We start from the raw sequence: 26,888 nt of genomic DNA on the forward strand, positions 1-26,888 counted from the left end.
GTGCGGGGAGATGTGTGGACCCCCACACTCAGCACTGTGGCTATATCCGCCTGGCCTCTGTCAGCCTGCGCTTTGATCCAGCAGCCATCAACACTTCATTACTCTGTGGCCCGTCTTCCTCTCGCGGCCGCTTCACACAAATGGCCTTGTCCCCTTGCGCTGCGGTGGGGGAGTTTACGTTGCATAGCATAGAGCGCTTCCTCTTGCACGCTCTCTCTCTCACACACACACACACACACACACACACACACAAACAATCTCTTTCTTAGGTTTACACAGATGTCTGCTGACGACCCTCGCCGACCTCTGCAAAAGTACTTGTACGAATGCTTAAAGGACCATCAAAAGTTTCCAGCTATCCTAAACCGAACCAAATGACAGAAACTGAACTTTATTGTTGGCAAATGAGGCCACACTGATTCCATTAAGGCACCACGTGAGAGCAATGAAAAGGATTGCTTCTCATGTTTTGCCTCTATTTTTGTCAAATTGTGTTAATTTTTTCAAATTAGAAGACGTAAGTACCATTTACAGCACAAATGCTGCAATTTTGCCATTTTCTACTTACTTTGTGCCACTCAGGCGTATAGTTAGCAGCTCCTTTATGCTTTCTCCATATTTTTCTTTTCACTTTCCATAATGTCAAGCAGTCCCTGAGCTGTCCCTAAGACCTTCTAAGAAGAAGGACAGACCTCGTTTACTGTCAACTGTCTATTTGTGCAACAGAATATACACAAATATCACATGTAGCCATTTGTCTATCTGCTTAAGTGGGTTAGGGAATGAGGAAGTTAAGTAACAGGTCAAATGTACTGCAGACGCCTTGGGAGTTAATGAGTGAGAGGCTGAGTGACAGCTCCATTGTTTGCCATGTGTCACAAGCTGTTTAATCAGACCCATAGGAAGAATAAACACAAAGGCATTTTGATTCACTCACAGATACTTACACACATCCATGCAAACAGATACTGATGTGCAAAGAATGCAGTAGCGCACATGCACGTCCGTATAACTACCTTACTGTCTTTCTATCACACACACACACACAAACACACACACCTTGTATGCTAGTCCCTTCAATCATGCCTGTCCAAAATCAGCAGTTGTTTTACGAGTGACTTTGTCAAACTGGCCTCTGGGCCAAAAGCACTGAGAAACTCATCAGAAATACTGGACACAGCTGCAGATGGAAAAAGAAAGTTGTGGGGAGGAAGACCAGAAGGAACAGGGCCACACCACACCAGCGGAGAAAAAGGGATTTTGAGCAAAATGCGTCTTGTGCCATCAAAACATGCAAACGATATACGAATTGTGACATTTACTTTTACGTTATTCGTATGTCATATCTACATTGCAACAACTCCAGAATCGTTAAACTGTGACTCAGAAGCACTGATGAAATTGGCCAAAATGTTCTGCCAGCCTGCAGTGATAAAAGAAGTGAATGAAAAAGAGAAACGATAAGAAATGTGGAGGAATCCCTTCGATGGAAAAGAAAGGGGGAGAGCCAAGATGCTGCGAAAGGGGGAGTGAATATGGTGTCATTGAAAGTGCAGAAGGAGGTGGGATGGGGTTGAGGGGGGAGGAATGCTGGCATGACCATCTGAATACATAAAAACTCATTAAAGAATTCTGTTTGCCTTTCTCCACTGTCTGTCTGATTCCCCAACTTTGCCCCACTCGTTCTCTTTCCTTCTTTCCTCTCTCACCCAATCTCTTTAATCTCCTCTCTAAATGGCTGGCAAGACTCTAATATTTACACTGTTCTCATTGACTGTGTCCCTCCCCCTGCCAAGGCGTGCTGACAACACAAAAACAACAATGTAACTGTGACCTACACACGCACAAATGAAGTTTAGAGTGATAGTCTATGACCGTGATGGACCAAAGTGTATAACAAGTAATGCAAGAGTATAAAAGGAGGCGAAATGGAGAAATAAAAAAGAAAGGAATACATTTTAGATCTGCCCCTTTTCCCCTGGGCTAGTCCTATTTAAAGTTGCCTTTTTTTATTGCCCTGCCAGTGAACAGGACAGGCCTGTACAGTACAGGGCCTGCACAGACCCGTTCTCTTTCCTTGGGTCAAAGTATGAAAAAGGAAAAAGAGGGAGAGTAACAGAAGAGAGGGAATAAATAAATAAAGGTGCATTTGGACAAATGCATAGTGGCATGAGCTGGAAAGAAACACATCAAATGTGTTCTTTTCCCATCCTTGGCCAGCAGAAGGAAAACAAGTCAGGCCCACGGTAGACGGGCGACATTTTTAGCTTTCTAATAAATGGAGGGAGCAGCACAAACTGAACCCCTATTCAGACTAACCGCTGAGAGGACAGGCAGGAAAAAAAAATAACTTGGCATGAGACAATCTTTCTCACACACAATGTGGTGAATGTCTCCTGACCGGAGCAAGCCCTGACGGATGACCTTTCTGGGGATGCGACGCCTCTCCCCACCCCCACCCCCCCCCCTCGCCCGTGGCTGGAACCACATGGAAAAATGGCCCCCGTGCAACCCTGCCCGCCACGCCTGAAGGCCCCTAACCCATCTGTGAGCTCATTTTGTCCTCAGTGTCATGAGGGGGACACGGACAAAGTTGCATAGATCAAGAAAATTCCAGGAATAGCTGAATCAAGTCTAATAGTGTCTTTTCCACAGTCGTCAATGTCTCTCCATACGTCCTGGTCACTGTGATCACAGACAGAGCTCCCATTGAGGATGATAGACACCGACTGTCTGGCAGACGGAGCGACAGACAAGCTTGCACGCAGACAGACAGACAGACAGACAGACAGACAGACGGACGGCACACACACACACACAGGGTGGCGCTGTATATCGGAGCTTACCGCATTATGAATCAGCATTTTCACCATAAACCCTGTGCCCTGGATGGAGTGCCCTGTGCCCCATACGGACAATATTGTCATCGCAGCCTTACTGTCCCAACTCTTAGACTAAAAGAGCCGGTCATTCTTTTTTTTACATGTTCCTTTTACATGTTTGTGATTGGGCCTACCCCCAGCTGGGATTGACATTTCATTATGCCAATTGAGTTGGATATCTACAGTATATTTTGCACAAAGCAATGTCCCAGTGCCCATGGCCGGTTCAAGATCACAATGATTAAAGAGAGAAACAAGCGGGCGCAGGGGTAGACTCTGGAGGGGAAACACAAACACAGTCAGAGTGTTCCGGGCTATCCTGTTTATCCAGCGGGGTTGTCTCTTACTCTTACAGAACAGAGCACATAGCTGCCATATCTCCTCACAGAGCCATGCACCGGCTCGCAGTCTCTAGTGTAAATACAGAAGAAATACGACTCGGTTCCAGCCACGGTGTCTCCTCTGATCCTGAACAGAAGGACGTGTTTTCGTGCTACCGATGCCAGCAGCCAGCCAGCCTCCGAGAACAGTGCAACCCCACTGAATCCGTCTCTCTTTGTCTCCATCACCTCGTCTCCTCCGGGCGGGCACCCTGGCTTCCAGAAAAGACAAGGGCCCAAACAAACGGAGAGCGGAGGAATAGCTGGGCTGTGGCCTGTAACACTCTCAAGGTACAGGACACCCCCCCCTCTCTCTCTTTTCTCTCTCTCCCTCTATCTTATAACTGGCAGGAGGAACCCTCTCTCCGGTCAACCCCCTCAACAGATGTCCTGGCTGAAGGTGCCAACAAGCTTGTCCTCTCTCTCTCCTTCTCTTCCTCCTTCCGGCTGTCCTGGCACAGGCGCCCTGGCCTCTGGCCAAAGAGGGGATAGAGTGATGGGGAGAGAGGGTGGTGATCGGCTGTCACGGAAGGAGAGAGGAGGGGGCAGTGAAGGTAAGGGGGCCACTATTTGGGTTCTGGCCAAGGAGGCTCAGAGGAGAGGGGTATATTGAAACCAAGAGGAGGTCAAGAGGAGAGAGGGAGTAAGGCAGGTAAGGAGCGTGAAGAAAGGCAGGCTAACCCAACCTTGCCTCGCATATGATTTAATCACCTGGTGTGAGGGAAAGTGGTGGAGATATGTGTGTGTGTGTGTGTGTGGAAGTGGCTTTCTATGATAAAAACAAAATTGTGTGTCTAACCTTGCAATGTAGTAATAACTGGGAGTGATTGAGGCATGCTGTTTTGGCAAATCAAGGAGCTTTCACAATGAGCTTGTGTGTGTGTGTGTGTGTGTCATACCTTAACGGTGCGGTGGTGCTTGCGGGAGGGGTGACAGCGCATGTTGCTGGTGTTGCAGCAGCCCGTGCAGCGCTTCACCTCCACACAGGGCGGCCATATCAGGAAGTTGGCAGATGTGGGATCCACCTGGCTCCTGGGGATCTCGTAGATCACCGTCCGCGTCTTACACGCCGCCGGGACCGCCTCCTCCACTGGAAGAGAGAAGGGAAAGAGAGGGAGGAGTCCAAGTTAATGCATTTGGTCTGTTGACGGTGACACATTTTTTCTGAACGCGAGCGTGTGCCGATGTTTGGTTGTAATCCGTCCTTTTCCCCTCCCAGCTGCTCCGTGCATTCCTTCCCCTGCTCATTATGTGATGACTCACTCGATGTGGGAGCTGCTGTTCGTCTCACCTCGAATCACACCCAACTTCCGTCAAGGCTGTTAAGAAGACAAGTTATCCAAAAAGCTGATCTCATATCAGCTAAGGAGCTTTGGGATCAAGTCGGTCAGACAGAAAGAGGCTGCTCCTTTGTTCAGAGGCCCTCACTGGGGTTAATGCAGCGTGACTAGGCCAGAAAACCTTTATGTCCGCCGCTGGGGAATCTAATAACGGCCTTTGACCCTGTTGGCCATAGTGAAAAGAGGAAGGCAGTAAGCATTCATTTCATATGTAATGCTCTGACAGGCACTTAAAACTGAAGACATGACAGAGAGTGAGTAAGATACCATTATGTCGTAAAGATGATATGTGTTTCATGGACAGAACGTAAGGGCTTTTGTGGACGTCTGCCAGAATGCTATACTATATCATACACTTATGATACGGCGCACATACATGAAATTCTACCGGGCCACTTTAGCCTGCGTTGATTTAAACGCAGCGCCGCTGAGGGGACCTGAAGAACACACAGCCAGTCTGAACGCACACATCGCCATCACAACATGGTATTCTCAAACGCCTTGATCAGATATCGTACGGCGTGGCGTTTTATGAAGAAATCTGACTGAGAGAGCCCGGGCGAGCTGCAACTTGAGAACCTGAATGCCTGGAATTTCCACGCTCAAGGATATATTTCTCTCCTGACACGTGTGTCTTAGATCTAGCAAGCCTCTTGGCCAATTAAAAGGTTTTCATGTCAGACGTCCTCGTCAACCCCACACACCACTCGCGTCTCTCATGACTCCTTGATTGCGATAAAACATTAGGTGGATGTCTTCATTAAGGGTAATCTTTATGCACACAAATATATCTGTATAAAAGCCAATATAACATCAGCTTTGTTTGAAAATGTATGTAAAATGATCAGATTCATCTCCAGGGAACTCATACAGTATATCATGGGGAGTATTTAATATACATTGGTTATGTTTAGTGCACTGTGACACTGTGTCATAAGCTAAGCCAAGTTGTAATGTATATATACAGTGTGATGCCACTTCTGCGCTGAATAGTAAAGCATGCGGTATCCATTGAGTCTTACCGATGCTCCTCTTGCGCCGGCTGTGCAGCTGGGAGCTCTTCAGGTCGTTGTAGTAGCCATGATGACGGGAGAAGTTCTTGTGGTGGTTGTGGTGCTGCTTGTGGTGTTTGGGCGCCTCGATGACATCGTTTCCCGTACCTCGTCAAAACAGAAGGCAGCCATGTTAATAATGTAACAAGCAAAACGCAAAAAATGCTTTCTCTCAACCAATAAACCCATTGTGAGTCCAATGAGCGCCACTGAAGCTTTAACAGTGTAGAATGAGTGTGGTGGGTGGCATGCTATAGTCCTCATGTGAAGGCTGCATGCCATCCACTATTGATGTTTTATATACCCACTGCACAACAAAAACATGTGGTGGTTAGTCACTGGAGCATAATGAGATGGTAACTTCCCACTGGCTTCTTGATTCACTGAAGGGCTAAGGGTTGCCTTGAAGGTGCTGGCAGGCGCTCAGGCACTGCTGATGATACTAATTGAGGTAAACATTCCAGAGTACAGAGTGTATATAGGCAGGAGGCACTGTTTTACGCAGACCTCTGTGTAATTGCAAAGCTTTGTGTGTCAGCCTCACTCACTCATTAGGCCGAATCTAAAGACAGGTGAGTCAGCACGCTCCCTCAAAAACAACCAGCTCTCAGAGACACATGGGGGACTTAAGTGGTCATTTGACAGGTGGTGCTCAGCCGCCATTATCCCTGCACATAATTAGTGGTTTTGTGTCTCTCATTTACCTGAACATGTTTGCTTTTTCAATCATTCGGTGGCTTGGAAAAGTACACGTTTAGTTTTTCTGCAGTGGTCGCTTTTCTTAAAAACTCCCCAACTCCAGTCTAATATAGCCAGCTCAGCTTGTTCCCAGTCATGGTCATCTGATAAAGCTGGCTTGTTTTGGTCCCCGCCCAGAATATGAGGTGGATTACAGAAGAGTGCCAGAGCAGCAATAAAACGATAAAGCTTCGCTCGCAGGATCCTGCCCTCTCTCAAAGAGCAGAGTCTGAGAGTGTTTGCTAAGTGGGCTAATACAATCCTTCGCTTGTACACTTGACAAAAAACACACAAGTCATGACTACACAAACCCCTCTCATTATCCTCCATAACATGCTAAAACCCAATGTACACCTGCACAACAAAGCTTAGCCACAGGCACACACATTCCTCTCATCCAGCTCCTTTGTGCTCCCACTAGAATCATCTGAAGGGATTTCCTCTACCTATATACACGGTCCACCTCAAGGGATTGGTTGTTTATTTGCTTTCGGGTGCCTACCTTTTTCCAGGTCTGCCCCTCAGTGAGAGCGCAGGGAATTTTCTTCTAGCCTGTCGTGCAGTCAGTCAGACTGCCAGTGACCCTGAACCAAAGGTTCCAGAGAAAGGAAGCGTTGACTGCAGCTGAGGCCTGGAGTTAAGCAGAGGGCCGAGCTATCAGAACTGCATACAGGGACAAACATGAGCATACTCTACATGTGTCGCATGACCTTTACCTGGAAACACACTCCTACACTGTCTGCACTGGTCAGGTGGGCTCATTGTGACAGCGGGGAGGATTTTCCTACCTAACAGCCTTTTAACACTGCGGGTCACTGACAGAACTCCCACTGTGCCTCCAACTCACTCTACCATACCTATCCCTCTGTTCATCTCCCCCTGTCAGGACAGGACGGGAGCCAGGGAGGGCCAGCATCACACCAGTGGCCACCCGGAGACAGTTTGTGTCAGAGCTGACAGGAGAAAGGGGAGGAAGGGCATAAAGAAGCCCTTTATGGACTGCAGAGTCCTCTTTTCAGCACAATAAAAGGACCATTCTGTTGGGTTTTTTTCTGAGGTAAGAAGAGAGAAATAAAGAGAGGCCGGATAAGAAAGGGTGTCACAGAGAGAGGTGGAGGCCGTGGTAAACTAGAGTGAGGGGTTCTGCTCCTCTGTCGGTTCCAGGTGACTAAGAAGGAATAGCACGCCCGGAGGGCCGTCAAACTTAGACAAGAGAAAAGAGGACAGGAGACAGGAGACAGTCTCTTGCCATGAATCAGGCTTTCATGACTCGCAAATTACTCCCTCCATTAGCTAGGGCCTCTGCTCCCCTCCCTTTACTCCTCCTCCTCTCTTTCTTTCTCTCAATATTTGCACACGTAGCCAACATGTTGTTGACTTGTTAGTGTCTCCATAATTCTCCCTCTCTATATCTCCTCCTTGTTTCTCCTTTGTCGACAGTTACTTGGCTGATTGACAAATTCTTAGTTAAGGTCAAATGGGCAAAATGTTCTCCCCGTGGGCGTTAAAGCAGGTAGGAACCACAATACGTTTGGTTCTTGAGTGCTCTGTACATTCATAGGAAGTGCTGCCAACTGTACTGCTGGTAAACTCACTGCCAGATCGTCAGAAACATAGCAGATTTCACAACAACCTGCAGCCTCTCTGAGTGAAGTATAGCAGGAATCCAAGCTCCAGAATCCTCCTGCTCCCTCCTCCACCTCTGCCCCATGTTTAAGAGTCAGGTTCCCTTTTCTGTCAAAGTCCTTCAGTGGGAGAGATAAGAGCAGGCAGGCCGGGGGGGGGGGGGGGGGGGCGCCTATGGAGGGAGGGAGGAGAGGAGCACCTCGGGGGCCAGACAGTCATCTGCAGACTGCAGCAGGGTCATCTCCTCTGTCAGTCAGAGCTGAAGACACCATCCACCAGGAGGAGTGAACATAGACGGTCAAAAACAAATACAAGCCCTGCAGGCCGTAGCGGTGTTTCCTGACACATACTCTGGTTCCTCCAGTGAAAGAGATCTCAAAACATGACAACCAAGTGCTACACAGGGTGAAAGTCAACACCACAAACATAAGAGCCCTCTAGATCAATGTGTGCCAAAACAAAAATAATGAAGGATTTCCTGAATGTGCCCTTCAAGAGGCAGCATTAGTCATTGGATCTTCCAGGTGCGACTGTGTAAAGATTTAAATAAACACGTCATATTAGCCCTTCCGTTCCCCTTCCCTTGTTGTAAACCTATGCCATGTATTACTGTCCCTGCCATCCGCAACAAAAGCTCTGAAAATACCCCTCTGGCTGGCGTCAAAGGTCTTTTAATGGGCTGGCCTGGTCCACGAAGCTGGCTCACAGACAGATTTATGCCCTCGTAATAATAATCAGCCTACTACTGTTACCCTGCAAAACATTCCTCTGTTTGAAGACAGACATGTTAATTCAATTATAAACACCTCTTCGCATGCTAGAGGCGATCCAGGGATCTATTCTGGGCTCCATGAAAGGGAGGTGATCACCGTTGTTAATTGCCGGTTGGTTTGATTGTGAATTAATAAAAGAAACACACTAATGATTTGGGACTATTAGTCCTAATTGCTAGGTCAATCAGAAAAAGCAATTGTGCGTTTATAAAACAGAATACGTGAGACTTTGGGTGAAAGAGCAGTCCTAATGTTGTTTTGCTGAGTATACGTTTTGAGGCTACTAATGAGCTATGACCGGTGAGGTAGCTTACATCATTTGGGACTGTTAAAGCAAATTTAGTAATTACCTATTTCTATCAACAAATGTATAGGGGAGAGCCTTGAATGTGATAGATGGCCAGAGCCTGTGTAAATAGAGGCTCATGTGAAGGCAAACAGCTTTTTGCAGTGCACGCCTGTAACTTAATCTTTAGACAGTGTGAGACAGACGGGTCCCGCCGCCACATAAGAAGCAGCACCACCAAGAAGCTGAAGCAACCTGCCTGACCTGGCTCTGTTTACAGGGACACATATGTGCGGCAGTCTGGCAGCTTTAAAGCCTGTTTATTGCAGCAGCTGAAAGAATATGCACAAATAAATGCCTGCCAGTGAAAGTCCATCTTTGTCACATGTGTACAGTAAACGCACCTATCAGGATTGCAGCGTTATCACGCACTCCAGGGCTGCACTTGGCAGCTCCCCTGGGTGCACAGATCTCTCAGAAGTTCCTTGTACAGTGCTGTAGTCATGGGCATGTCTCTAGAACTGTACTACAGGAGTCTTGCTGAATATAACTTGCAGAATGCAAATCACTTGTCAAAATTCACATAAACATGTGGCAGTTTTTAAAGAACCACAAGGGCTAAAGGCTGATCATTTTAGATATGACCTTTGAATGAATTTATGTAATGGTTATTTGGCTCGATCCTTAAGCCCTCGTTGTGCCTATCTTTGAAGGTGTTCCCACAATAGAGTATACTTGTTATGGCTAATAAAGGCGCACTGGTGATGTAATCATGGCGCAGCATTTTTTAATACCAACCTTTACTACGCGTTGTTACATCGACATAAGAGCAGTGTCACAACATCGAGGGAATCAGGTTTAAAAATAACTCGGGTCTGTTGATAGAAGTAACAAGAGGCTGAATTTACCTACGGAGTCAATGTCCAGTAACCGCTGGAGGTCGCTGATGCTGTGGATTTCACTGTGGGACAGTCTGTCTATCAGCTCCTGGGGAAACTCCACTTCCTTTGGGGGGGGTGGGGGGGGGGGGGCAAAGAAATCAAACATGAGATGAAGGTTAGAGTTGGGTCGGGTCAGTTGCAAAACGTCGGTGTAATTGTTGTGTCTGTATAAATAAACATGCTGGGCTTAAACAACCAACAGAAAGATCACTGCTGGAACCATTTTGCAACAATGTGCCAACTCAGCCAGCAGATCTGCCGCATAGTTACTTGCATAAAATCTACAAAAGGTGGTGCCGAACCTCCTTGAAAACATATTAAAACAAGTTAACTTCTCTGTACAAAGGAGCGAAGTTGCATTCCTTTAGGCTTTAACTTGAGTTGGCAACCAAGATAATTTACCTGCAATATATAATATGCCTGCGTATGTTTAAAGATTTCCTTTGCCTGTAGGCTACCTGTCACGTAAGACAATGCTAACAAACGCATCATACAAAATGAAATAGTATTCATATAATTAGGCTACTTAGCGCATTAATTGGATGCTAAATTATTAAATATGTTTTAATGATGACTTGGACACTTGTTAATCTAATTTGTTTTCTCAGCGGATTGTTGAAACAACAATAAAGAGTGTACAGTAGTTTGTAAAGGCATTTGGAAGTCTAATACGAATCGAGGGCAGGTTCGTCCGTGTGAACGGCAACTCGCCACACATTGCACTTGTTGCGGTCTCACAAGCACCTCAAGCTGAGCAAACCGCGCAGCCTTACAGGAACAGTGGCTATTTATATCGCGCAGAGCGGTTCCCATGAACGCGCTTAGCCCAAACCAAACCGTTTGCCCTGTTGGCTCGGGCTACAAACAGATTTGGCACAAAAGCCAAAAATAACTGCGACATGCGTCCATGTGCAGACGAATATTGACTGGCCCTCATGGAGCTGATATGCTGTAAATTCATTCTGGAAAAAGGAATTCACTTGTATACACTGTTCTTAAAATAGACCTAAGTCTAAAATACCCTTTTTATTTTCTTAGAAAATACACGATGGATCGGTTATAGGTTCATTCAAATGACGAATTGCTTTAATGATGTAGTCTATGTGCTCATAATCTATCTTTCAGCCTAATTACAGGCTTTGGATCAAAAGTTAGAGCTCTTGCTCTGTAGTTTTCTTTCTCTTGGCATCAAGCTGTGGTGTGTAGCTGTTGAAGAAATGCGCGCTCTATGGGAACTATGGCACCCACACAGGAATCAAAGCTCGCACTACTGTGTATTTCATGGGACCAGAGAGACAGTCTATCCGGCCCAGTGGGCTACCTCACTGGCTGTGCATAGTCCTGGTAACTTTACCTCAGAGGTGGCCAGCAGCAGGTACGTCGTCCACAGCAGGAAGTAACAAAGTGCGGCTCTCATCTCCCTTTAAATTAGATTTCACACCAAACAGGAAAACGGTGCTATTCTGTAGGAGCCGCAGAATCGCTCCTGGCCCCACAGAATCCACAACCATCCCCTCGGGGAGACAAACCGGGGTGTCAGAGCTGCCCAGCGGGCTCAGTCAGACTCCGTGCTGCACTTGCTTGTAGCTGAGGGTCTGAAAAGACTGGAAGCTCACTCGTTATTCACACTGGACCGCGTCCTCTTGAACAAGCTCTGCAACAGCTCGACATACTCCTAGCTCCTCAGGCGCGAGTGGGACAATCCTAAGAGACAAGCCCGACGCGCATTGCACTTGTCCTTCACCCTCTAACGAACAGGCTTCAAACTACAGCCCAGCTTACTGAAATGTCAAACAAGAACCGCAGCTGTTCGAGTTATAAAGAATGAAGACGCGCAAGTATGTTTTATGAAGTATTAGATAGTCCTAAAAGAATATAATCCAAAAGTGCAGATCCTTCCAGAATATCACAATGGAGAAAGTTGTCCGTGTTGTGCTCTCCAGAGCCTGTGTTGCAGCGGTCTGCCCGTGCACAGGTCCTTGGCTGTGTGGGACTGTGAAGTGAATGGAGTCAGAGCGCCTCTGAGCCGCTGGATATAGAGAGCCAGCAGCTCCGTGCCCGTTGCGCCTCCCCTCGCGTTTCGGTGATCGTGCATCTATTCAGCGAGGGGAGCTGGTTGGCTGCATGGTGCGATGACTTAAGACTCAAGAGCATGTCCCCATCCCCCCTCAGCCCGTGTGTGTGTGTGTGTGTGTGTGTGTGTGTGTGTGTGTGTGTGTGTGTGTGTGTGTGTGTGTGTGTGTGTGTGTGTGTGTGTGTGTGTGTGTGTGTGTGTCTGCCCTTCTGCATAGAGCCCATTCAGAGATTCCAGCTGTAATGGATATTGACTATCACTGATGGGAAAGAATGCAAAGTGACCAATAACTGTGGGCAAACTGAGACACAAGGAATGGGGATGCTGATGGAGAGGATAACAATGACATATTCTTCTGTTCTCTTTCCTAATTGTTAACTATTAGGAACTTGATTGAAAGCAAATGAGTGGATGAGGAAGTCAGTAATCCAATTCAGATGAAATCACTGAAGCTTTTATGATGTTATGAATGCAGTAGAATTAAGTATCAAAAAAACGAAAAACCATGAAGATCATTATCATGATGGGATGTTTGATGGTGACTCATAATGTCCCATGATGAGATTCTGAGGAGATGGTAACACAGGCTCTCTTTGTGCATTTGAGTTTAGGGCAGAAGACTTCAATCATTGATGTGTTAGTATGTCTGGGCAACTAGAATTTACACAAAGAAATATGAAATATTACATTACATAAGAAATATGTAAACCTGTGTGCTGTGTGTCATAAACGAAATGAAACTGTAAAAATCATAACAACAAAGATGACAATAACCCAACGCTGACTTCTAACACCCATGTGAGTGTTGACATGATTTTGGGACACAGCAGGAAGCGACTAGTTTACAGCAGGTTAACAACAGGCTGGTCTTAACTTGTTGTGAGGAAGCTGGATGCTGTGCTGTGCTGGGAGGTCTGGGAGAAGAGAGCTGGAGGGGCCCTGATAAAGCAGACATACCTTACAGCAGAGGAGGCACAGACAGAGGCCAGTCCTGCACACACATTACCAGCCCAGAGGTGACACAATCAGCGGGGAGCCAATAGGTCAGCCAACCAGGTGGTCGGCCCTCCACCTTGTCCATTCAACTGGATCACATAGCGGCAGCAAGGCCAGCCTCAGGGCGTTGTGACTTGAAACACTGCATGGAGACAGCACTGCAGCAGCTGGTGGAGTAATTAATGTAACTCTTTTAATAGGCCAATGAAGTTCACTTTAGGATAGCAGCAGTACTGTAAACGGAATGTTACATTTTTTTTTAGAATGAATGTCCCGGCCCTCTGCTAAATCCATTTAGGTGACATGTTGCTCGTATTTTAAGCTGAGTTTTTTAACGTACTGCACTGTAATGATCATTCATTCTTTAGTTGTATACACTACATGAGTATAACGTGGTGCATTAAAGTGATGTTATCATGTCATGACTAACACTGGCTGGTTCCTCACCCATGATGCAGCAGTCCAACAGTGTCGTCATGGTTACATCACACAGGTCAGCCTCCCCAGACTTGGCTGTGCACTTTTGCTGACATGCATGAATCATGTTTCTTGAAGGTGAACACTTTGCATGGTGCTGGGAAACTGGGATTTAGAGGCAGAGGTGAGAGAGAGCGGGCCGCACAGTAGCACAGAGTGATGAAGTGAGTGAGAGGGAAAAAAACAGCAGGTGAATCGTTGTCAACTTTCTTTCTTTCTTTCTTTCTTTCTTTCTTTCTTTCTTTCTTTTTTTCTTTCTTTCTTTTTTCTTTCTTTCTTTCTTTCTTTCTTTCTTTCTTTCTTTCTTTCTTTCTTTCTTTCTTTCTTTCTTTCTTTCTTTCTTTCTTTCTTTCATTTTAATGTGTCTTTGTATTGACGATTGTTGCTTGAAGACACATTATTATTGAGAAAAAAGTGGAAAGTGAGGCACAAAAAAAGGAGAGGATGGAAGGGGTGGTGAGAGGAAAGGCAAACAGAGGGCAGAAAACACAGAACGAAGCAAAAAAGAGAAAATAATGATTGGACTAACATTTTTTAGGGGGAGAAGAAGAAATTAAAAATAGCACCAGCGATAACTCTCCTTTTTCTCTCTCTCCTGTTCTGTGTGAGCTATTAGGCAACATGTTTACTGGCAACTGAGGTCTGTGTACCTAACAACATTAACCCCATTAAACGGTTTTATAGATGCTGCTGCACAGTAAATCGAGCCATAAAGACGCAGCGGAGAGGACGTTCTACGAGTGAGGTGATGACTCCCGTTTCCCCCCCGAGGCCACACATAGTTGCCAGTGAGAAAAGCGTAGGAAAGGGGGGGTGGAGGGTGGGGGGGGGGGGGGGGGGGGGGGATTCTGAAAGAATGTGGTGAATATGAGTTGCATTGCCTTTGGGGGATTGGAGTGTGGCTGTGGAGTCTGGATGAAGTCTGTCTATTTTTATCATCTATTATTTCCATGGTCAGACACAATTATAATCTATGGAGTTTTGAGTTTTGTGAGCACAAAAATATTTGAGCTGGGACACCAAGATTTTATTTTGGGGTTGAGTGTAAGATTTGTCATTGGTCAGAATAAACTAATGGAGATCGAAATTAAGAAAATAAATTCATAGAAGACCATGTGATTGAGGTGATAGAAAGAAGGGAGGTAAAGCATGATTATGGAAATCTATTTATTCTATTTTACATACAGTGCCTGTCCTGACTTTTATTAGCCTTCCATCTACTTTGGCCTGATCTGACTTTCAAGTAAAAAGTACTAAAATTAGTATAAAATACCAGACTTGGGTTAAATCGATAAAGGCCCTGACTTATTTCTATAATTGTCCCCGGTCTTTCACACTCCACCAACCTGATAAGAAAAGATAAAAATGGGGATTTAATAATTAACCTATTTGAGGACCCTCTGACGTCATTTCAAACCATCAATATGCCAACAACATGAAGGCCTCAAAAAACAAACCTCTCCTTGCTCTGCCTATATGTTCCTTTTTCTGTGACACATTCTTAGTATGATACAGTCCTGACACCCATTGGATACGCTCAAAACAAAAATACATGGTATCTCAGTACAGTAAGTGTCATAACAGACACATTATTAACCACAACCCCAATCTCAACTTGATTCCAGTTCAGCTAAACTCTGACCCTGCCAAGAAAGCAACAAATCTCACACTTTGATGTGCTGGGGAATCATAAAAAGATAGCAGCACTCACAATAGAAACTCAACATACTGATAGTCGCCTATCCACGCACGAAGGGTTGTGATACCCGGCATATTTCCATTCCAATGAAACCTTATGGCATATTTTCCACGGGGCATCCCTTTTTTCTATGACACCTCATAATGTCATATACCTGGTTAATTGCCTTCCAACAGAGAAACAAACACCTTTTATCCGGTGTCTCCCCTTCCCCCCCCCCCCCCCCCCCCCCAAGCACCACCCAGCCATATCATGAGCAGGCATGAGTCACGGACACAAGGAGCAGGTCCTTCACATACTACTGAAATGATCTCCTCCCTCCTCCTCAGGGTAGAATTAGCCTCCACTAACTAAAGCCCGAACCAGCTCATCAGTGTCTATGATGACACAGTTGATTCCATTAGTGGCTTGTGTGATGATGTTTTTACTGTGGAGCTGCGCGTTATTTGACACGAGCTAGTGTCTTGTAATTGAGCCATTAGAAAAACAGCGGTAACATTTATGGTAAGGTTACTCATACACACACACACACACACACACACACAGAGGGGTAAGTAATTCAGGTGAAATTTCCCAGGAGCAAAGGTACATTCCAGAGGCTGGTAGCGATATAGATTGGACTTGGAAATTATCCAGAGCAGAGGGCATTTCCAGGACAACCTCTACACACATAAACAAGCAGCTGTACAGCACACACACACTCACTCACACACACAAATAGAGGCCTGACGCACACACACACACACACACACACACACACACACACACACACACACACACACACACACACACACACACACACACACACACACACACACAAACTCACACACTCACACACATACACACTGAGAAAGACTCAAACACACACTCTTACTGCTTGTTCACCTGAATCTTGAGTGCAGGAGCCATACTTACAACTGATCCTGGACGCAGCTGCTCTTTTATAGGGACGATTACTGGCAGCCATTTATAGGCCTTCATCTCTCCGCCATGCATAGCAACCTGAATGAAGTGGTCTGTGGGGCCTCCCCGCACCCCTCCGGACCCCCTTTTTCCTTTAAGGCCCCATAGGTGTGTGCAGGCATTCAGGCGGCACAATGCACCAACTGCTCTTTCATGAGTCACCACTGCGTAGTCCAGTCCACCTCTGGGATCACAAATTACGCCACATGCACACATAAATGCACAAAGCTGGTGGTACAAGGTATATGGGATGCAAACGTCCAGCTGCAACCCATTACACATTACAGCAGCACAGTCCAGTTGTTAAGGGACCGCGGCATCCTCGCCGTGTGATCTGCAGATCTGTCAGGCTGCGGTCTGCTCTTGTCATAACTCTGCCTTGACTTTTTTCTCTGTGTGCTCCCCCAATGAAAGCCATCCTCAGAGAGCTGGAAATAGGTGTTCGGTGTGAAGCATAGATAACACAGAAGAGAGAAATTACTGGGAACACCCTGGAAGAAAGACAAAATGAGTGTGTGTGTGTGTGTGTGTGTGTGTGTGTGTGTGTGTGTGTGTGTGTGTGTGTGTGTGTGTGTGTGTGTGTGTGTGTGTGTGTGTGTGTTTGTTTGCACATTTGTGTGTTTTTGCACCTTCCTTCAGAGGGTAAGCATCCAAATCCGGTGGTTTTGAGGGTTTGATTCACTTTCAGATGAACTTCTGACTCTAACAATATTTGGGGGAAAAAAGCGGCAAACAAAAAGCCTCAGCTCCAGGTGTGTGAAGGGAAACCCCATTCACAGGCACACATTCAGACCTGTATAGCTCAAGTATCAACACACATGCATACTCTAAAACACTCACACGCCAACAATGTATATGTGGAAATCTACACTGAATGGTGAAACCCTATGCACTAACACTTACACACCCTCGCTCTCTCTTGTTCATTCACTCATTTTCACGAATGGACAGACAGACAGACAGTCAGACAGACAGACAGACAGACAGACAGACAGACAGACAGACAGACAGACAGACAGACAGACAGACAGACAGACAGACAGACAGACAGACAGACAGACAGACAGACGTGGAGCAATTCAGGCACAAGCCCTTACATGCTCAGTTCCCTAACTGTTCCCCCCGTCCCAGCTCCCTTTCCCCTTAAAACACTGCCTCTTTATTCTCTACATACAAAAAAAAAACACTCTCTTTCTACGCACACATACACACACTCACACAGAAAAAACAGGGGACTTCCAGCCACTGAGAAATAACAGCGTAATTGCCGGTGCTCTGTTGTCTATCAAGACCTGACCTTTTCAACATGTGTGTGCCGTGTCGGGAGCAGTGGGAACCGGCGAGGAGGAAGACAGGGGTCTCCCCGGCTCTGTGGTGGTCTGACCCAAAGCAACCCCTCCTCTCTCCACTAAGACTCCCCCCCCCAAAAAAAACTCTGGGAACTCCCACTGCGTCCCCGCGTCCTACAGGTTCAGAGGCAAGGAGGGCAGGACACCGCTTACCCACAAATCAGACTCTTGGCAAGGGGGACATCAAAAGCCCAACAGGACGACGTGGAAAGGACAGGGGGAGACAGAGCTGCCCTGTGTCTCACCACGGTCCCAGAGGGAAGGAGGGAAAATTTGGAGCCCAGACATTATAGTGGCACAAATGTAAGCTTTCTATTGGTGCCAGTGGGAAAATAGCTGACGAGTATTGCCTTACATGAATCTGGCCTTGAGAGGAGGACATTAAAGAGCGAAACATATACAGGGGCACACTCATAATAAACATATGAGAGTTTATAGGATTATGCATCAATGGTAAGCGGAAAGAAATGGCTTTCAGAGAAAAAAGTCATCCAAACAAATAGCGAGAAACTAATATCAAGAGTGAAGAAGTTGACACGGGGTCCATGAGAGAGCCTTATGTCCAAACTCATTAAAGAAATACATATCATAAGCAAAATGGATCACTCAACTCACAGGCCAAATGACAAGACTTTTCTTTTTATGCGTGATCAGAGGGGCCACACAAAGCTGTCCTCAGAAATGTATTAGGAGCCTATAAGCCCATAATTACACCAATTGGCATGTCAGATGGGGCTTTCACTTCATTATTTTACCCTTCCTTCTCTCCTTGTCTTTCACTAGCAATAGGTCCGCCCCGTAGATAGGGTCCATGAGGCTCATGGTGGCCATCATGATGGTGGTGGTGGTTGTGTGCATGCGGGAGGGGGCAGGGGTTCCGTATCAGGGGGATTAAAGAGAGAGATTTCTGTGCTTGACTTGAGCGATGTTAGCTATCGATGACAGATGAGCAGGAAAGAAGGAGACGTGGATTGAAGAAGGGGGTTAGGAAGGCAGTGAGGAAAACAGGGAAGGGTTTAAAGGAAAAGATGCCACTAAAATAAAACCCTTGGATTAAAGCGTGATTAGGACCAGTCAAGGAATCCACTTTGGTGCACCTGGTTACTCATTGCTTTACCATGTGCCATCAGCCCCAGGGCCCAATACTGCTTGAGGTATACTATGACATAGAGCAGGGCCCTGAATTCTGTTTGAGATTTTTTCCTAAATGCTGCACCATTCCTACAGCAGCCACACCTAACTGAGCCATGAAAGCACTTAACCTCCAGGAGAGAAGCCCTACCCAGTTTATGGGCCAGTACCGTGATGCTGATTCGCACGCATCATGGTAACGATTAACAGTGTTTTATGTGAGCCCCCCTACCCCAACAAGCTTCCACTAGCTCCTCTGGAAGCAGCACTATAGCAGCTTTTAAAAAATAATTACAGCGGGCTTTCCTTTTATTGTTGTTGTTATTGTTGGAGGCTATAAAGACAACAATACCAGATCCAGATCCAGCACTGAGGCATCTACGTATGTCAGCAAGTGAGAAGGAGAGAGAGAGAGAAAATGGAAAAAACGAGAAGAAAGGATGGAGTTAACAAGCCCTCCTTCCTCTCTTCCTGATATACTTGCCAGTTATCAGATGAATCAAGAGTAAAACGTCACAAAAAAAGGGAAAACATTGCAATTGGAACTAAACAGGAGATGTCGCAGCAGACATCACTATCTGCTGACCCTCAAAGAAGCCCAGCCCACATTTTCTTGATGGGAAACAATCTATGTCCCGTATTAAATAATGACACATTGGGCAACGCATGCATGTGTATCTGAAAATGTGTATACACCGGGGTTTGTTGTAGTATCTAGGACTCAAATTAGAAAAACAACTTTCCTTGGGGTCACCAGGCCTTTGATGCCTGCCCACACTGTCATCATGGTCAACAGACCAGAACCATAATAACACCTCTCCTCCTCCTCTCCTAGGACTCAAGATGAAGTGTCAAAATCCCAAGGCAGAGGCAGATCACAACACACTGATTATCAACAGGAAGTGGCTCCATTATGGGCTTAGAGATAGGAGAGAGTGCGCTCTGGTTACAGCACTCACTCAAATCCATACATTCCTGCAGGGTTTAAGGAGAGCCGGGTCACCCCTGTGGACTCATGCTCCCCAGCCACTGCCTCAGCCCAAGGGGCATTGCTCAGGGTACAGCTGGGACATTGAAGGGATTTGGGGGTTACTTGAAGAGGGGCTGGAGGGGTCGTGGATGTCTAGGGTGGCCTGATCATCAGGAGACACTTGACAGCCGTTGCCTTGTGACTTTGCACACCTGCAGTGAGTGGCTGTGTTAAGGGGGAATGAGCTGAATCCTCTGGGATGGGGAGGCAGACTTAGTGAAGGTCTTACATCTAATAGAACCTGACAACATGTTCATTCCTGGGGCTGATGCCAAATCTCCTCCAGATATCAAGCATTCTCAAGACGACCAAGTCCAATTTTAAACATCACATCTTAAAAAGCTGAGAAATGATTCATGATTAGATGCTTTAAGTCCTGGAATCTTTAAACCTCTGGAACAAATCATCCCTCTGTCTCAAAGCCAAAGATCTATTAACATTATCTGACTGGGCTTTTGAGACCATTTCCTAAACGGTCCAACGGGGACTTTTTTTGCTCGTTGCATTCCTTCATCTTCCTAATGTGATTAGAGAACAGAGTTTCGACTACTTTTTATGATTTGCACTCAAATCCCTAACGATTCCTCAGAGAGTAGGAGGCACGGAAGGAAAGAAAAGGAACAATTGAGTCAATTGCTTGCGCTGCCTCCCTGAGGAGTGGAGTCAGAGTTGAAGTGAAGAGATTGATTGTGCTGGGTGGGATCAACGTGGGCAGGATATTGCAGAGTCATGTGCACGATGGAATATCTCACTCAGTGAAATGCTACTGACCGACTTCTTTCCCCCTTGAGCATGCAGAGTATCAGGAGAACATTTCAGTCCTTTGTTTGTTTGTTCTACACGTCGTTTGGAGGCGAGTCACCAAGGATCTGTTGGCTGGGAATAGCTTTGAAACTGGGGCCAAAATTGAGGCCGAGTCTGGGAGGCCTGTGTGGCTCAGTGTTGGTGAATGTATACATGTGAATTATTTACTTGTCGTCCAGCAGGAAATGAGGAACGATAACAAGCTTGGGAAAGAAAAGCAGAAAAACAAACAGATGCTATCTCATCCCCTTTATTTCTTTCTTGCTTTCTCTCTTTCTCCTTTCTTTTTTCTCTGAGTCAGTCGGCCATGTCCTACTGCGGACACGCGGCAAAAGGACGCAAACCCTTCAAAGGCAGCGACAGGAAGAGGAAATTGTATCAAAGTCAATCATTTCAGTAACTTAGAGTTGGGTCACAGAAGTTACCTTCACTAGAAAGAGGGTTGCCTTCTTAAAGAGCAATTGTGTAGATTTTACACATCTAGGCTCGTTAATAGTTGTTAGGGAGTACTACTGCCTATATGAAGAGAGTCACGCAAAGCCTTTTGTCGCTCCAATGGGAGCTGCCCAAAATCTGATCAACTGCCTCAAGTGATGTCACATGAGTCAGTGTTGGTTAAAATGAAGAAAATTAAAAAAAAATGTGCACGTATGTGGAGTTAAAATATGTGACTTTACCAGAGCTCTGTATAGCTCACTCCTCATTTCAGTTTGATGAAAGCGACTTGAGGCTAACATTAGCCGGTACTGGCATGACAAACTCTAATCCCAGTGAAGTTGCATTGTGGGTAGTGCCGTTGCCAGGTTTTGACCAGGAAGAATAATGTGTGGAATGACTAAGACAATATCTCTGGTTCTGCTGCATTAATTTTGATACATTTTTCAGTTTATCTGTTCTGACAATGTTATTTGAGTGCTGTGCTACTTTGGTATACTCTTTTAGGGAACTTTTTGTTTTTCTCTAATGCACCATAACTGACCAGTTATTCTGTCATCACAAATTTAGCTGCTGCAGTTTAACTCAGCCGGACCTTGTGATGATCTCCTGACCCAATTTTTGACCCTCTTTCTCCCCCTGACCTCGGCTCGACACCCCCCTCTCATCCCCTAACCTTTCAATCCCATCAGCCTCACTATTGCTCAATCACCTGTGACTGGGCCCGGGCGCTCACCTTTGACCTTAGAAGGTCACCCTAAGAGCTGAGAATCACAGCGGCAGGAGTGGAGGACCAGGCGGTGGTGAGATGGACCCCGGACCGAGAGCTTGGGCCCAGCCAGGCTGAACTCTGGAAGAGTCAGGTCGCCACACCCAATATATCTGGATGAGGAAAGAGCCGCGTATCAAAGCCTTTGGTCATTAGTGCAGGCGGTTGGGGGTGGATTTACTTTCCATCAGGGTGTGTGGGGATCATGGAGGAGGGAGAATCAATGGAGGTTGCAGCCTAGTGTTGGCAGGCATTTTAATTAGCTTGGATCTCACCAGACAAGGGGATATAGTAGGGAGCAGAGATGGTGGCGGCTATGGGAACACAGAAAGCAGAAGAAGACAGGAAACAAAAGAGAGAGAATCAGAGAGAAAGAGAGAGAGAGAGAGGGGCTGAGGGTCGCACGCCCATGCACTACGCTCGTGCCAGATCTAAATATGCAGCACCAAATAAAACATTCTCTCATGAGACCATGGGTGGCTGTGTCTGGTTATGGGATGCAACAAATACTCATGCTAGCAATGCACACACACACACACACACACACACACACACACACACACACACACACACACACACACACACACACACACACACACACACACACACACACACACACATAATAACTCCCAGCCATCTTATCTTGTAAAATTTGTTGGCAATTGTTATATAAAACTTGGAATTCGGGGGGGATGCACATTAGAAGTCATCCTGTAAATGAGGAGGGAAAACGTTCCCATGCCGGGGGGAAATTCTTGAAAAATTTATCTCAGTGGTTCTCAGTGGGTTTGACACTACTCGGGAGTCCACTTAAAACCAGCATTCCTCATCCTCTTCTTGCACGTTCATTGCCTCCTCCATCCACGTCTTTATCATCTGTCTCTTTTCTGCCTCCTCTCTCTACACCAACTCACCGAATTTGGCCTCTTTGTTTGTTTGGGCAATTCAACACACAGGAGTCTCACAAGCAAACATACTCCACTGTGGGAGTAGCTGGGAGTTTAAGTACAGTCAAGCTGTTGGAGGTAGAGTAGGGCTCCTGCTGCTCATTAACTACTTCTGCTTCACGCTGAATTTGAGTCAAGGGGCTGAGACTCAACCGGTGAGAGGGATATCCCAGGGAAAGCATGTCTGACATCATTTGATGAGGAATGAGCTAGCTGTGAACAAAACGTGGAAAGAATGTGTCTCATAAGTACAACTACAAAAAAAAGAAGTGATAAATAGACATAATTGTATTAGTAAAGATTTTATCCTAATGTTAAGCATTGTCTATCACAGAATGTAAGACCAAAGAGGTCCAAAAAGGTTGAGTGGCGTCTCTTAGTGATCTGCAGCGATATAGTTATTGAATAACAAAAATGTATGGGAATGGAAGTGAAAATAAAAGAGAGTTTATTAGAATGATAATTCCTTGAGATTAATAAATTATTTCTTTGACACCCCCCCCCCCCTCCCACCCCCCCAAAAAGAATCCTTTCTAATTGTGTGTTGTTGACCTTGGCACAGTGCCATGGTATCAAGGTTTCATCGTACTGCTCATGGGACATTGCCAAGTTTTGTCCTAAACCGGCCCACCCAGGATGGCCCTGCCAATTCAGGTGGTCCGGACGGACACAAAGACACACACACATACAGGTCAGCTCAGGTTGAGTTTTCATTGGGTTGTTACCAGCGTTACCAAAAAGTTTTCTTTGGCAGGGAAAAACATAGTGGTTATTTAAGGTCCACTTAGCAGCTAAGTGTAAGTGGGGTCAATGCATCAACACAAACTCCATCCACTGATGACGCTCAGTTGTCATGAAGATGGATCTGTTGACATGGAGGTCAGCACCTGTTATGATTGCATCCAAAGCACTTCTAGGGTGTCTTTTGTTGGACTAAAAGTGAAGCCTGAAAGTTCTTTATTGTCCTCGCATTAGTGGTTTGACAATCCATACTCAAGGTCCTTTTTACTTCTGGAACTTCCAGTGTTATGCAATTGTATAAATATATATATATATCTTTTTTATTGATGTATTCTCTGTTTTGGGCATCTAGATCATACCTATTATTTCTGAAGCTGTATGTTTAGGAAGATGTGCAACTGTAACATCTGCTGCTGCTCCTCTTTAAAAAAGCTAAAGCAACAGGAAAGATGAAATTCCGATCCACAAAATCATATAGTGGTGTAAAATGATGAAAGAGGAGTCATGTGCATATAAAGCATTTCATTCTGATCTATTAGTCGTGGTAAACTGTCATTAGAGGTCACATGTTTCCATGCTGAAGATCAAACTCCAGAGCCTTGCAGATGGAGTAGCACTAAGCTAAACAACCCAAACTTGTGTGTTTGTGAGTTCACGTGTGTAAGTGTCTATTGTCAAAGTGATGAAGTTTTATTTGTGTGTGTGTGTGTGTGTGTGTGTGTGTGTGTGTGTGTGTGTGTGTGTGGCATGAGGGATACTAAACGCAATGTTGGCAAGTTGGGGGCACATTCCTTTGTTCATTTAGATGAAGAGGAATGTGTCAAAGCTGTAGAGGATTTAAACCACTGTGAGGTAAACCACGTTGGGAGGAGCTCTGAGGCATTCTGACAGACTGACGGGTGACTGACACTTGACTTAATGTGAGAAGGATGGAGAGCAGAGGAGAGGGAAGGGAACCAGGTGGGCTGCAGGGAAATGAATTTAAGAGGACGGTTAGCACTTCATAGAGAGAAGAGGGAGTTTAACAAAAATATAAGTTTTCTTTATAAGCCAATCCACAGAAGACATTTTTTCTTCACATATCCCTCCTCTCAAGTTACCACACTTCAGAGGGGGTCAGAGCGCAGGGTCAGCCATAGTACAGCAGATTGGGGTTAGGTGTCTTGCTCAAGGACACAATGGTAGAGCTGGTGGGCACCGTAGATGTAATACCAGCGACCACTAGTTTTAATACTAACACCCTCCTGTCCGGTTCTGGGGATCCAACCAGCAACCTCATGGTTACTGGTTGGCCCCTCTATCCTCTAGTCTAGGCCATCCTATCACCCCCTAGCATAAAACACTTAAGGATGGTAGAGTGTGGTTATTATGAGATGGGATACAGGAAAAGAGGGAAGCCCATACAGAAGAGGAGAGGATGCCAGAAGTAGGGATAAGTGAAAAGGAAACATGTGAAAAAAAAGAGTCTCATTCTCACACGCAAGGAAGGGCTGATTATGATTTTTAAAGAAAGGCTCAAATCAAAAAGGATTTTAGAAGCTTATCTTTATTTGCTCAAGATGGTTTGATGGTTGAAGAAAAGATACACAGAGAAATAGAGAGAGACAGAAAGAGAGAGAATACAGAAAGTCCCATTGTATACAACAATCGGTTGTTGTGGGGTCAGTTGTGCAATTGTTTGACAGATTCAAGAAAGAGCAACACAAATATATATATTATACCTCTTTTTATTATATATTTATAACATAGACAAGTCAAGTCTGGAACACATCTAAGTCAAACCCCGACGTAACAAACTCTACAGTGGTGCAAAAGCTTTCACCTAAAGCGATTTTACATAGAAGAAAGATCAGCTCAAAAAAAGCATCAGGTTAGACGTGTGTGTGTGTTGAAGACTCCCATGGTCCTGAGACAGTGTAAGCACATACAGTATGGTGGTTGTGTTTCATGTCGGTGGCTTTCAGACTGTGTGTATATGGACTTACAGTGTGCCTTTGTAAAAACTGCAGCTCACAGATGGGAATATTTGGACAGAGAGGATTTATTAAGGGAAATATAAGCAGCTCGTCAGTAATAATTTTGGCTGGCACACGCCACATAAGATCATATCTCAACATATCAACTGCCTCTCAAACAAATGATAACGACTAATGGCAGCAAAAAGTGCTATTAAAAAGAAGCACTCAAATTGAACAAAACAAGCCAAGAATGTATCATTCTTCATAACTCTACTGCTACATTTTAGGGAAACAGAGATCCGTATAGTGCAGGAGTCATTTGAACTAGAAATGGCGCCACACACACACACACACAGAAATGAAAAAAAAAAGAAGAAGAGGCAAACCAAACCACACACAGCCAGCGAGCAAAGAGATGTGTCCTCGATTCCTCCCGCTGTCCATAGACATGACTTTACTTCATTCTTATCTCCTGAATTCATCCTACCCTCATGAATTCATGAAAGTGCAAACACCGTTCTTTGTCAGTCTAGAGAGCATGCATCATATACAGGTGACACACACACACACTGCATTATATGACTCATTGACAGTTGAATGACACCCGTCCATGCTCTGATCTGCACACACTCCTGCATGATGTTTCTGACATAAAGCTACTGTACGTGACGGCACGGATCAAAGTGCACAAGATCAAGGAAAAGAAAGTAACGTGCAAAAAAAAAGAAAGAAGAAAAAAGAATAAAGGCAGAGAATGAGTGCCCCTGTCGTAGTGGATGTACAAACCCCATGTCCTTTACCCCCTCCCCGCATCCTCACCTCCGCCCAACCCACTGATCAAAACTCTGGTGCTGATGCTGCCCACCCCCTGCTGCTGGTGCCCGTGATATGGGGGGGGGCCGAGGTGTCACACGGTGAGGGAGATGAAGCTGTTGTATCTCTGGATGTTCCTCTTGAGGATCTCCGAGCAGGGCCCCAGCACGCGCTCAAAGCGGGGCCGGTCCAGCTTCACACACTTGAGCGGACCGCGGGCGACTACGGTGGCTGCCCTGGGACGGTTCAACAGCAGGGCGATTTCACCTGGAGGAAGAGGAGATGTGAGAGATCAGCTGGGATGACATTGAATGGGATGCAAAGTATCGCAGTGCATTTTAATCACATTTCGAGTCATCAGTAATGTAATCTAATCCTAATAACTGTTAATAAAGCAGCCTTGTTGTGAGCAGCCGTTGTGATAAGTATTTCATTATTTCAAACAACAAATGAATGCTGGGAAGAAAAACTGCATGCCAAACAACAATGAACTTTTTTTTATTTGAGTAACAGCCTTTTGAACTTCATAGAGAGCTATATATCCACCTTTCCAATATTTACATTAATTACAGGATCTTATAGTTGATTCAAACCTTTTTGTGACAAAAAATGTGTTGAAATTCACAGAAATGAAGAAGTGTTTGAATATTAAGACAAAATACTAATGATACATCTCAGTGCAGT

The 26,888-nt window shown here is 45.5% G+C and overlaps 2 protein-coding genes across 3 annotated transcripts in view; both read right to left on the reverse strand.

Annotated features, from left to right (window-relative positions):
* The window catches only part of pdgfab (platelet-derived growth factor alpha polypeptide b), a 20,489-nt gene extending 8,487 nt beyond the window's left edge, over window positions 1–12,002 (reverse strand). For both annotated transcript variants that reach the window (XM_080043320.1, XM_080043319.1), the window contains exons 1-4: window positions 11,373–12,002; window positions 9,986–10,082; window positions 5,625–5,762; window positions 4,162–4,352 (exon numbers count right to left, since the gene is read on the reverse strand). In XM_080043320.1, the coding sequence (XP_079899446.1) occupies window positions 4,162–4,352; window positions 5,625–5,762; window positions 9,986–10,082; window positions 11,373–11,435 (489 nt within the window). In that variant the 5' untranslated portion in view covers window positions 11,436–12,002. The remainder of the gene's footprint in view (window positions 1–4,161; window positions 4,353–5,624; window positions 5,763–9,985; window positions 10,083–11,372) is intronic.
* A 13,097-nt stretch (window positions 12,003–25,099) lies between these two features.
* Window positions 25,100–26,888, reverse strand: part of prkar1b (protein kinase, cAMP-dependent, regulatory, type I, beta) — a 69,322-nt gene continuing 67,533 nt past the window's right edge. The window contains exon 11 of the mRNA XM_080044151.1: window positions 25,100–26,471. Coding sequence (XP_079900277.1) covers window positions 26,299–26,471 — 173 coding nt within the window. The 3' untranslated portion in view covers window positions 25,100–26,298. The remainder of the gene's footprint in view (window positions 26,472–26,888) is intronic.

The sequence above is a fragment of the Ammodytes marinus genome (genome assembly GCF_949987685.1).
Source record: "Ammodytes marinus genome assembly, chromosome: 16".
Taxonomy (NCBI): domain Eukaryota; kingdom Metazoa; phylum Chordata; class Actinopteri; order Uranoscopiformes; family Ammodytidae; genus Ammodytes; species Ammodytes marinus.